This window comes from Schistocerca piceifrons, chromosome X, assembly GCF_021461385.2.
Source record: "Schistocerca piceifrons isolate TAMUIC-IGC-003096 chromosome X, iqSchPice1.1, whole genome shotgun sequence".
Lineage (NCBI taxonomy): Eukaryota > Metazoa > Arthropoda > Insecta > Orthoptera > Acrididae > Schistocerca > Schistocerca piceifrons.
The window spans coordinates 741,970,660-741,984,191 of NC_060149.1; the positions used below are offsets into that span (position 1 = coordinate 741,970,660).

The following is a 13,532-nucleotide window of genomic DNA, read 5'->3' on the forward strand; positions in this document are numbered from 1 at the left end:
AACCTCTCGATATACTACAGCATCATCCGAAAAAAGCCTCACTGAACTTCCGATGTTATACACAAGGTCATTTATATATATTGTGAATAGCAACGGTCCTACAACACTCCCCTGCGGCACACCTGAAATCACTCTTACTTAGGAAGACTTCTCTCCATTGAGAATGACATGCTGCGTTCTGTGATCTAGGAACTCTTCAATCCAATCACACAATTGGTCTGATAGTCCACATGCTCTTACTTTGTTCATTAAATGACTGTGGGGAACTGTATCAAATGCCTTGCGGAAGTCAAGAAACACGGCATCTACCTGGGAACCTGTTTCTATGGCCCTCTGAGTCTCGTGGACGAGTAGCGCGAGCTATGGACATGTGAGATAACATGAACTGGGTGGTCAGGCCACAGGGCCACCATGGCCAATTCATTGATCCCTGAAGGTGGCTCTCAGATGATTCCTCATAGCAATGCTGAAATAGGCTGGCACCCTAGCATGCTGGAAGTACATCCTTTGTTTAACATTCAGATATACATCCTCTAGCAGTACTGGCAATACGTGTTAAATGAAGATGTGACATCTCTGTCTATAGAGGCACAATAGAAGAACATATGGTACAGTTAATACATCACCGAGAATTCTGCCCCACACATTAACACCAAATTTCTGTTTGTGAACACAATTTCAAGTACCACCTCGTGGATTCACATATGCCCAAACATGTGAATTGTGGAGATTGAAACAGCCTTCATGAGTAAACAAAGCTTTGTCGTCATACAGGATCTTGGCCAGAAAGAGCAGTCTGTTGTAAAACCATTGTATGAATTGCGTGCATTGGGGAAAATTGCAGATGTAGAGATGCCAAGCACTGAAGATGGAAAGGATGAAGCTACTGATGATGTAACACATTCCATACAAAGCTATGCCTGACGCCAATGATGTGCGCAATAATTCATGTATTTACAAATGGAGTGTCATAGAATCTCTTCCTCCATTTCAGGAGTTTTCACTGTTTGATTCCAACCTGAATCATGTGTATGTGCACCGAAAGTACCTGTTTCAAAAAGCATGTGGTTCAGGCATCCAAATGTTTGGTGTTATGGAACCTGTTGGTTTGGATAACGCTGTCGAGACTATCACTGCAGCTCATCCATTTCCATTCACAGACCCATACATCAAATGCATATCAGCCATTTCAGAACATATTATATGCTCCATGTTCATTGGTGTTGACACAAGGCCATAATGATTGCAAATGAATCAATGAGCTTAGAAGGATGTCTCTGTTGTTGTCAAAAGGTGGTGATGCTTGCGAATAAATCGAGAGACCATATGTTCCTCATTGAAATATATTTGTTTTGATGTTCTCTACCTCCTGTATTACTTTGAATGAATAGTTTCGATACACCTGTACAACACTTCGAATTTCACAAAAAGAATTTGTGTACATGCTTCCTATGCTAAATACCTTATCTGAAGATACATGGTACAGCAACATTTATTCTGTGAGGATACAACATGTAACCCATCCTTACTGAAGAGTCCAAGTATAGGCTTTAAGTGTGCTTTAAGGCTGAAGGATTCATCACTAAATGTTTGATCAAAAACAGTTTTAGCTTCAGTACCTTTGCACTGGAAAAAAGTATAACACAAAATAAATTTAAATCTGCAAGATATCTTTTAAAATATTTGTCATTAATGTACATTTTTTGCTAAACAAAGTGGAGCAGTGGTTGAGGCACTGGAATCCCTTTCTGGACAATGACAGTTCAAATCTGCCTGATCACCGCGATTCATATTTTTATGGTTCTCTCAAGTGATTAAGGCAAAGGCCTGGTTCAGTCTCTTGAGATGGAAACAGTTGATTTCTTTTCCCATCCTTCCTCACACCAAGCTTGTGTTCCATCTGGAAGGAACTTGCCAACAAAGTGATGTACTACCATAATATTCCTCACTTTTTCTTTTTTATTCTCTTCAAAATAAATAACATTTTTAGCAAATGGTATATTTTGGCAGTTCATGAAACACATTTCAAAGACAACACTCCTTAAATCCATTAGAATCAGTTTTTACTTCTGGTTTTCTAAAGATGATTGACAGTATTTTCGAAATTACAATGACAAAAACAGTCCCACAGTTGAAATTAATATTCAGTAAACAGTTTAGGAATATACTTACATGTGTCACACCAACACGCACTTCTCTGTTCACTCCTGAACTTCCTTTAATCATTTCACCAGTGCCTTTCAGAAAACCACTGCCACCACGAAGAAAGCCCGTCATAAGAACTCCCAGCGCTTCTTCTAATGACAGTGGTTTAATTCCCTTATTCTGCTGGCCTGAAGTAAGGAATAGATTAACATAATAAAATTTTGAATCAGAGTCTTGTTGAAAATGTATAATGCACACCTATTTCCAAAAACAACAGAGTAAAATGAAGTATCAAGAAGATTTACCCGCAACTTGCTTGCACCCAAATTTTTATATGATTGACCACATAATATACTCAATGAAATAGGTTATGAATGGGCAGACTCATTAATAAGACTCCTCATTTCCATGATAGCATGGCACTATTGTTAGTATATGTAGATGGTTGGTGAGACCAGCACAGTTACATCATAAAATGAGCATCTTCTTTCGAGGGATGAACACCAATCAAAATCAATGGGGAAAGAGAAATAGACAAGTGTGTCACTTTCTGAAGTGCACAGTCATAAGTTCACTAGAGGCTAAGAAGTCATTGATGACAATAAGCAATTGAGGCAGCCACTCACTGGTGAAAGAGGATCAGCTTTGCTTGTACCTTGGCATTTTGTATGGTAGTGAGTATGAATTAATGGAAAGTAAACTCCACTTGTGTCACATGAACATGCACTTCTTTGTTTGTTCCTGGACTTCCGTCTTCCTTCAGTCATTTTCATATGCCTTTCAGAAAACTGCCTTTTGCCACTAAGTTTCCTTGGGGTTACACACACACACACACACACACACACACACACACACACACAGAGAGAGAGAGAGAGAGAGAGAGAGAGAGAGAGAGAGAGAGACAGATATCTGGAGCACAACCACACACAATCAGGAAAATTGTAATGCTGCTGCAACAACGAGATTGAAAGGTTAATGGATGAATATTTCATTTCAAATAAAATGTGGCTGTAGCACTTTATCAGTGAATCTAGATGGAGATATTAACACTCAGTTGTCACTAAGAAATTACACCAAACATCACCCACCAGGAAGCTGGTGTTAACAACCTTCTGTTATAAGTGAAAATCACTTTTACTCAGTTTCCAGTCTTGTCACTTGTCACCATCAATGAAGGCAACTACTGTGGCACACACAAATGTCTGCTAGCTGCCATCAGGTAAAAGCACTCAGGGCTCCTCTCAGAGCAATGTGATTCTCTATTAAAACGGACAAACAGGACTGCCAGCTGACAGCAATTCAAACGGCAGAGTCTCTAATGCACTATATAGTCCAGACTTCAAGGTTGGTTGGTTTAAGGGGGTTGAAGGGAGCAGACTACAAAGACCATCGGTCCCCCAGATTTTAACCCAGTTATCACCATGAGCAATGTGCTTGATTCAATGAAAACGTTTATGGCATGAAGAAGATACTTCTTTGGCAATGTTGTGAAATGCACTGCACAGCTCTGGCTTGAATTCAATGCCAAATTAGAACCACCAAACAAGTGGTAAAATGAGACAAATGACTGAATCACAGAAGAAAAATGTGGTTAGGTACTTAAAGCAACTTAAAAACTTGACCATATTATGATTTCTTTGTGTGTGCCATTGTCAGCAAAAATACGTAAGGGCAAAGTCTTTTTGATTCATCCCAGTGCAAACAAAATTTTAGAAACACATTTACTTTTACTCACTGGAACTGTTGCCTTTCTGCATTAGCTGAGTTGCAGCAATCAATGAACCAAGAAGTTTTGATACAGCACATCTTACTTCATAATTAGAACCATCAAAGGCACGAAAACACAGGCTAGCCAGGCTCTCTAGTTCTGACGTGCACAGGAACTGAGCATGAGTTAGCAGTTCTTGAAGACACTGAAAAGAACATTAATAATAAATAAAATGTATGATGAAACATCTCACTAAAAATAACAGAATTTGTAAGCAGTAATAAGACGAAATCAATACTATTTAGTTCCATGTTACACAGATCATTTGCATGATAAATTGCACTAATGTAGAACAAGCTGTCATACTTCACATCACAAAGTAATTTGTATATATGGCTACATGCTGAACATTTACAGTGATTTTTTTTAAGCTATACATATGTGAGTTAGTAATTTTTACACATTAAAATAACAGAAATTCTTCTACAGAATAGGAAGAGTTTACAAGGAGGAACTTATTCAGCTTCTTTTCAAATTTAACTTTACTGTATATCAAGACATTTTATATCACTGGGTAAGTGATTGAAAATTTTACTTGCAGAATCATGCACTTCTTTATGTGCTAAATACAATCTTAATGTGGAGTAATGAATGTCATATTTTCCTCTCGTATTGGAATTATGTACATCACTGTTCCTTTTGAACTGTAGTGGATTATTTACAACAAAATTCACTGGGGAATAAATATACTGTGAACAGTAGTCAAAATGCCAAACTCCTTAAACAGAAGTCTACAAGATGATCATGGGTGACCACCATATATTATTCTTACAGCACATTTTTGAGCAATGAAGATTGTTTTCTCAGAGATTAGTTACCCCAGAACATTATTCCATATGATGTTATTGAATTAAAATTTGCAAAATATATCAGCTTACTGATTTCTATCCCCCCAGGATTTGCAATGATTCTAAGTACAAATGTAGCTAAATAAATTGTCTTACAAGTCCCAAAATGTGCCTTTTCCAGTTTCAATTCTTCTCAGTATGAACACCTAAAATTTTTGAAGTTTCTACCTTATTTGTTATGTCATAACCATGTGTTACACCAATCATTGGTGTATTACCTATAGATCATTGCTATAGTACCTCTAGACGTGTACAATTGAATATGTTGTGCCTTTTTTAAAATTGGGTGTAAGACCATTCACAGAAAACCAGTCAGTAACACTTTTAAGAACACTGTTTACTATTTCTATTATTGCTATATTTATGCTTGGACTTACTACAGTACTAGTGTTATCTGCAAAAAGAGCTACTTCTGCTTGTTTTATATCAGAGAGAAGATCACTTACACATATGAGGAACTACGGCAGACCTAAGATTGAGCCTTGGGGAACCCCATACATAATTTCTCCCCAGTTAAAAGAATATTCCCTGATTACATTGGCTGAATTATTGAGTACTACTTTCTGCATTCTTTTGATTAGATATGACATTATCCATTGGTTGGCTATACCATCAGTTCCTTAAAACTTCAGTTTCTCTTGGAGAATATTGTGAGTCAAACAGTCAATTGCCTTAGACAGGTCACAGGAAATGCCAATCAGTGCTATTTTGTTATTTAATGCTTGTAAAATTTGGTGAGTGAATGTGTAAACACCATTCTCACTACACCACCTCTTCTGAAAAGCAAACTATGATTTACTAAAGATATTACTGTTAAGCAGGTGGGGTACTATTTTAGAATACATAACATTCTCAAATATTCTGGAGCACAGTGTTAGTAGTGAAACATGATGGTAGGTATTGACATCTTTCCTATCACCTCTCATATAAAGGGATTTAACAATGGGATATTTCAATCTCTTGGGGAAAATGCCTTGAGTTAGTGATGCATTACGTATTTCAGATAATACTGGGCTTATTATATAGGAGCAAATCTTTAGTACTCTGTTGGAAACACCATAAAATGTAGATGAGCTTCTATTTTTGAGAGAATATATTATTTTCTTAATTTCTGCAGAAGAAGTTAGTGATTTCATGAGAGTTGTTTTTTTTCTCTTGAACTGTCTGTCCCTCTATTTTCAACTATATTTTAAAAAAATTTATGAAACATATTTGCTTGCTGTGACTCAGCATTCACAACCCTTCCATTTAATTCAATACTGACATATATTATCCTTCAACTGTTTGTCCTATCTCCTGTTTCACCACATTTCTCAGTCTGTAGTTGGAATTACTAACTTCTGAGATAATGTGTATATTCCTTGACTTTTTAATAATTTTTCCTACTAATTCTGAGTTGATTTTGTCCTGTGCAACTACTTCATGATCTCTTCTTGTTCTTGTCAACAGCTACATTTCCCTCTCCCTTTCAGAAGATACTTTAGTCTCTCTAGTAATTCATGACTTTTTACACGGATGTTTTATTGCCCTTTCCAATTACATTATGCAAAAAAGCTATCTTCAAATAACAATAAGAATTTATCAGGGAATTGATTAAATTTTATGTCAGCATGTGATTCATTATAAATTTCATCTCATGTCACCTCTTGTAAACTATTCTCAAAAACATTTGTTCTGGAGTCAATAATTATTCTAACTGATTTCTCCTGAGGAGTATCAATATCGAAGACACTCGTTATTTATCTTAAGTGTGTATGACTATCACAGAGAGCATTTGTTGGTGGGTATGCATTTATTTTCTTGCTTTGAACCTCATCAAAGGAAACATTGTCAATTAGGGTCCTACTGTCTTTGTCCACCTGTGCTGAAACATTAATTACTAAGATTAGATTACAGCATCCAAATAGTTTCCAGATCCTTTTCCTATCAGAATCCTTTAGAAAATCTACTTTGAAATCACCATAGACAATTAACAGCTTGCTGCAGTCTGACAGAGAGCATAGTAAGGGGTCCATATGCATCATTAACAGTTCAAAATTTCACAGCAGAGTTCTGTGTTCAGGTACAATTGACTGTTTAGAGATGTCACTAAAGTCACCCAAAAATGTAAACAACCATGCATGAGCAGCGCCTATTGGACAGAGGGAGTCCGACAGCCAATCAGTTCCACTCATTCCACCATGAAGAAGGTACACAGCTCGTGTTGTCAGTAGTTCAACCATGCCTAGACAGTCAATACCACGGTTCGATCACGTCAGCATTGTTGCTTTGCGCCAGGAAGGACTCTCCACAAGGGAAGTGTCCAGGCATCTTGGAGTGAACCAAAGTGATGTTCTTCGGACACGGAGGAGATCCCTTCCAACAAATTATGGCTCGGAGGAACCCTGACAGCAACATCACTATGTTGAATAATGCTTTTTGTGCAGACACAGGACGTCGCGTTATGACTCACACTGTGCACAATAGGCTGCATGATACGCAGCTTCACTCCCAACGTCCATGACGAGGTCCATCTTTGCAACCATGACACCATGCAGCACAGTACAGATGGGTCCAACAACATGCCGAATGGACCGCTCAGAATTGGCATCACGTTCTCTTCACTGATGAGTGTCGCACATACCTCCAACCAGACAATTGTCGGAGATGTGTTTGGAGGCAACCCGGTCAGGCTGAATGCCTTAGACACACTGTCCAGTGAGTGCAGCAAGGTGGTCATGGAGGGTGCCATAAGGGCTGTACGACACGTGAATGCCATCCTCCGACCGATAGTGCAACCGTATCGGCAGCATGCTGGCGATGCATTCCTCTTCAAGGATGACAATTCGCGCCCCCATCATGCACATCTTGTGAATGACTTCCTCCAGGATAACTACATTGCTTGACTAGAGTGGCCAGCATGACTCCAGACATGAACCCTATCGAACATGCCTGGGATAGATTGAAAAGGGCTGTTTATGGCCGACGTGTCTCACCAACCGATCTGAGAGAGCTACGCCTAATGCTGTTGTGGAGTGGGACAATCTGGACCAACACTGCCTTGATGAACTTGTGGATAGTATGCCACGACGAATACAGGCATGCATGAACGCAAGAGGGCATGCTACTGGGTATTAGAGGTACAGGTGTGTACAGCAATCTGGACCACTGCCTCTGAAGGTCTCGCTGTAAGGTGGTACAACATGCAATGTGTGGTTTTCACGAGCAATAAAAAGGTCAGAAATGGTGTTTATGTTGATCTCTATTCCAATTTTCTGTACAGGTTCCGGAACTCTCGGAACAGAGGTAATACAAAACTTTTTTTTATGTGTGTACTTTTAGTATTGATCCGCAAGCAAACACTTCTGTGTGGTAATCACTACAAAATCTACTTGTCTCAATGTTTCTGAACTTGTGTTCTGCCTTAATATATGTAATAATTTCTCCTTTTCCTATATTAGTTCTACATGAGTACAACACAAGAGTGTAACCCATAATTCATTGTAAGCTTGAGGACCAGTGATTGTTAAACAGCACAGCAGCTACAACATTACTTTTACTCACCTTTGCAGCAGCACATCTCACTGCCATCACTCGGTCTGTTAGACCATGCCGAGCAGCTTTATAAATCTCCTTGTGTACATTAGAAATGGCACTACCCATTCCAGCACACACCTGCAAAGAAGAGTACACTTTCTGGAATATTATACATTTTTCTTCAGTTCATACAATGGAATGTAAATGACACACAAAAGAACATGTTCTATCTCCTAAAGATTTGATGTAGAATAGAAAATTAGTTACTTAATTTCATCCATTCTAGTTCATATAACTTGGGTAGAAAATGAAATAGAAGTCTATCTCCAGTCACAACTCTTAACATTATTGCAGATGTACAACATATTTCAGGCCCAGCAGTCCCTCTTTCCAGTGTTTATGTCATCTTTTCATCCATGTTGATAAAAAAAAAGAAACATAAGGTATTTACTGGTTTTAGTTGATTTCTTTTTTAAAAAGAAATAATAGTAGAACATTGCAGAAAAAAACAAAAAGCAATCATTTCAGTGATGATTATACTGTCCTGTGACATAATTGTTTCTTTACAACAACAATAGCTGCACGTGAGTACTTATGAGATACTGATATAACTACATGAAGATTAGCGTCCATGAGTCAAAACACATCAAGCATCTCTCAAAAAACCAAAATCTGTTACAAAAGGTTGACAGCCTGCACTGCACTTGTTCATCCTCTGCTAGACTGTTGCTGCATGGTACAGGATTCTTACCAGATAGGATTCATGGAGAGCATCAAAGAAATCCAAAGACGAGCAGCTCATTTTTTACTATCACAAAATAGGGGAGCAAGTGTCATGGATATGGTAAGTGCATTGGGGTGACTATCGTTAAAACAATGGCATTTTTCGTTGTCGTGTGATCTTTTCATGAAATCTGAATCAAAAACTTTCTCCTGTGAATGAGAAAATATTTTACTCTCACCAACCTACACAGGGAGAAATGATGATCGTAATAAAATAAGAGAAATCAGAACTTGCCAGAAATATCTGTGTGTCCATTTTTCCCATATGCTGTTAGAGTGTCGAATGGCAGACACATAGTCTGAAGGTGGTTTGAAGAACCCTCTGCCACATACTTAAGTGGGAATCACTGAGTACTCATGTAGCCATAGACTTTTATCCCATATTTTATGAAAATTTGGCAACTACAATTTTACAGCAGAAATGGAATAACTGCAATGGCAACTGAGAACAGAAATAATCTGAAGTAAAATCCAAGAAGAAAAGTAAGAAGCAAGTCTATTGTATCAATACAAAACAATATTAATTGTTTTAAGGAGGATCATTTTGACATTAGTGACTCTCCATGTTCAGGAAGACCTTCAGGATTTAATGAAGATTGCTTAAATTCATTAATCCACTATGACCCACATCAGTGTACTTGAGAACTGGCAAAGGTGGCGAACTGTGATCGTTCCAGCACCATGTGAGATCTGCATGCAATGGGGAAGATTCAAACATTGGGTTTATGTGCACCACACACTCTAAGGAGGCACACGAGCTAGTATGGGTAGTGCAATGGGACAGTGCAGAAACATGTCATTGAGGGCACAAGCAACACACAGGGTGAGCTGATACACTCGTGCAGTTTTTTACCTGCGGCCGGCAGTAGACGGGCACACCAGTGCTTACTCAGAAATCGTGCACTGTGGACCTCAACTAGTGTATCGCACTGTGTATTGTGCCAAGTGCTTAGCCCACTGGCTGTCCACAACGGCCACACACTTAGGTCTTCCTGTGCTTGTCTCTATGTGGTTTGGGACTCTCTACTTCCATCAGATAGACTCACATAGTGAATTCGTTACCCACTCATGGGACCCTGTCCCCCAGTTATTATCAAGCCACCATTGGCCTGTGAAGTACCAATGCCGACCATGTAGTGAAGCAGCTTCATTATGCGTGTGCACGAACTACAGAGGCACCAAAGGATGTTATTAAAATGTGACACCCCTATATTTTCATTCCCATTTTCCTTGTGTTCACTTGGGCCACCGTGGACCCAGCATTTCTGCAATACTGGCAGGAACAGTTGTGCCTGCAGTTAGAGCAGCATCAGCTCCTGAAACAGCAGCAACAACAGGAGCAGATGCAGGCACTGATAACCCAGAATGTGGATTTGCTTTGTGTGGTGGTATTGCCAGTGGAGGGCCAACTACTCAGTGAGTCGTTTCCTGCACTGCTCCCACCACTCTCGATGCTGTTTGCCAGTTTCGATGAGTAGACAGAAATGTGGGAGAATTACCTGCACCAGTTCTTGCTGCATGACCAAGTATGGTGTATTGTTGATCCAGTTGATAAGAATGCCTTGTTGTTGTTCAGCAGCACTTGTTTATACGAAGGTGTCCAAAATTTTGCACAAGTGTAATTTCGAGTGTCCCAAATGTGTTACCTCTTACGCAGACTCATTAACTCGGGACATGATTGACAGGTTAAAGATGTTCAGAGCAGGGCACTGACTTTGTCTGACCTTTTTTCAGCTGATGTTGCCAAAACTGCAGAATCACATGAGCTTACAGCTATAGCAAGGAACATCCTTTTTGATAACTGGCAGGTGGCTCAATTGGGTGGGCATGGTAAACAGCTCTGGTTCCCCATGGTATGCCTCAGGTGGCCTCATCTCCTGCCAAGTTGCCGCGTGTTGCCATCATTGACGATGCCTCTGCAGTGATGTGGCGGCACTGCCTGTCACTCAGCCATGCCAAACTCAGTGGGTTCGCGGCCCTCACTGTGTTATAATTCCTGCCAGAGGCTTTTTCTGGTTCCTCAGCATCATTCTCCCTCCACTTGTTAGTCGAGCCAGTGGTCCTGCCCGCAATTGTCATTTGTTGCATGTTCGCCTTCATTGTCTGCATGTGGAGGCAACGCGTGTGGTATACCAGTGGATAGGTCTTTTGGCAACCTTTTGTGACAGTCGAAGGGCCTGTTTGTCAGTAATCAGGTACCAGGGTGTTTTCACTGGAGTCTGGTGCTGCTGCCACTGATGCCCTGCATATGTCTCCCCGACGTATTTTGCTGACAGGGTACTGGTCGGACGGCTAGATGTATTTCAGGCAGACGCAGGAGTCACAGTTGGCCTAATTAATTTAGATTTGTAGACGCTCTTGGGGTGCCCGGAGCTGAAATAGCCACTATGTCAGGTTGGTCTTATAGTAAATGACGCACTCCTTTGCGGAGACAATTCTCCGTCTCCATGCGTTATAAGAATGTGGAATGACAACTTATGTTGTTAGGGGTCAATTCACCATTGGTCAAAATATCTTTGGGTTCAACATATTCTCTGTTTTTGACAAAGTGCATTTAGTGTCTCAATCTGTTCCTTTTTGTGATTTGGACTGCTTACTATGGTCCTACAGCACGCTGTTTGAGCATACCTTGGGCTGAGCAGAAAATTTTGAGGCACATTTCGCTCAAGCTATCAGCGCTACCCAAATTGTGTCACCCCCATCCCATTCCCTTCAATATGGGTCACTAGGTAAAGACTGAATTGCAATCTCAGCAGGATCATGGCACTGTTTCTCCTGTTTCATTGAGTCAATGTGGCCACCGCTTTCACAGTGGTTCAGAAGCCCGATATCACTGTTTCCCTTTGTGGCAATTTCAAACTGATGATCAATGTGCAGCATGTTGCAGATTTTGATCCCATTCTGAGCCACACAGAGCTGTTAGCAAACTTGTCAGCAGGGGGTTGGGTGGAGGGTATTTTTCCTCCATTGACTTGAACAATGCTCACCTGCAGCTGCCATTGGACTCATTTTCTTGGACTTTCCTGGTCCTCAGTACCACCTTTGGGCTTTAGAAGTTCAGAAGTTTAACTGCTTGCCTTTTGGAATCTCATCTGCACTGGGAATTTACCAACGCTATTTGGAGCAGATGATTCAGGACATTCTTTGTTGTGTCAATTACCTGGATAACATATGGGTCATGGGCCCTAATTGGGAGGTATGTTTACAAAACCTTCAGTCAGATTTCCAATGCCTCTTGGAGTTACAAAACCTTCAGTCAGATTTCCAACGCCTCCTGGAGAATGGCCTTCATTGCAAGCAGGAGCAGTGTAGTTTTTTCTCCCTCGAGTTGCATTTTTTGGGTCATGTGTTTAGTAAAGATATTCTTGTTCCCACAGATGACCACATCAAGGCCATTGTCAATATAATGGCTCCAGTCTTTCTTGGGTAAGATTTCATATTACACTCAGTTCATTCCCCAGTCTGTGCCCATCTGCCAGCCTCATAACCAGCTTTGCCACAAGAGCGTTAAGTTTGGTCTGCAGATTGTCAATGGGGTTTTGAGTCTCTCAAGCAGCGTTCATACTCTGCTCCTTGTCTAGTTTCCTTTATGCCGGGTAAACCTTTAACCCTGGGCTGTGACACATCCCAGTATGGCACTGGTGCCATTCTGTCCCATCGAAACCCGAACTACTCCCAGTAGCCCACTGCTTATGTATCAAAGAAGCTTTCCACTGTGTGGCGTAATTACTCACAGGTAGTAAAGGAGGCAACAACTATTATTTTGAGGGTTACAAAGTTCCATGACTCTTTGCATCGGGTGCAATTCCTCCTCATCAGCAACCACATGCTGTTGGTTGTTCCAAGCCATCAGATAGTACTGTCCACCTATTGTAGTGGTGGGACCTCTTTCTCACTAGCTATTGTTATGACATTTGTTACCACTCCACCATCCAACATGACAATGCTGATGCACTATTGCAGCTACTGGAGAGGCCTGATTTGGCGTTCGATCAGCAGGAGGTTCTTGTGTCCATATTGGATGATGAATTGCAGCAAACCTTGTCGGACTTTCCACTGGCGTCACGCGAAGTTGTGACCACCAAGGCCGCCAACTCAGTTTTAAAGTGAATCATTTTGGCAGTCCAGTTGAGTTGGCGGGAGCATTTCTCTTCAGGTGCGGATCCAGCTAGGTGCACATTTTTCCTTCTAAAACGTGCACAACTTTGCTTCCACTGTTTTTCCCCAACATTTGAGGCTTTAATGAAACAAATTAGTCACACATGTATCATTCAAAGTATTTTTCATCACAGGCCACTACTTTCTCACATCTTTCGGGCAGTGTACGAATCCCACGCCGAAAAAATTGTTCATCTTTTGAAGTGATCCACGAATTGGTCCAATTTGTGACTTCTTCATGAGATCGGAAGTGTTGGTCAGCCAGGCCATGCGCCATTGATCTAAACAGGTGATAGTCAGAGGGAGCTATGTCT

General features: G+C 40.5%; 1 protein-coding gene across 1 annotated transcript in view; it reads right to left on the bottom strand.

The window, feature by feature from the left end:
* LOC124721176 (HEAT repeat-containing protein 5B) overlaps positions 1 to 13,532 on the bottom strand; it is a 478,541-nt gene that overhangs the window by 147,965 nt on the left and 317,044 nt on the right. The window contains exons 6-8 of the mRNA XM_047246010.1: positions 8,305 to 8,415; positions 3,881 to 4,058; positions 2,173 to 2,333 (exon numbers count right to left, since the gene is read on the bottom strand). Of these exons, the coding sequence (XP_047101966.1) occupies positions 2,173 to 2,333; positions 3,881 to 4,058; positions 8,305 to 8,415 (450 nt within the window). The remainder of the gene's footprint in view (positions 1 to 2,172; positions 2,334 to 3,880; positions 4,059 to 8,304; positions 8,416 to 13,532) is intronic.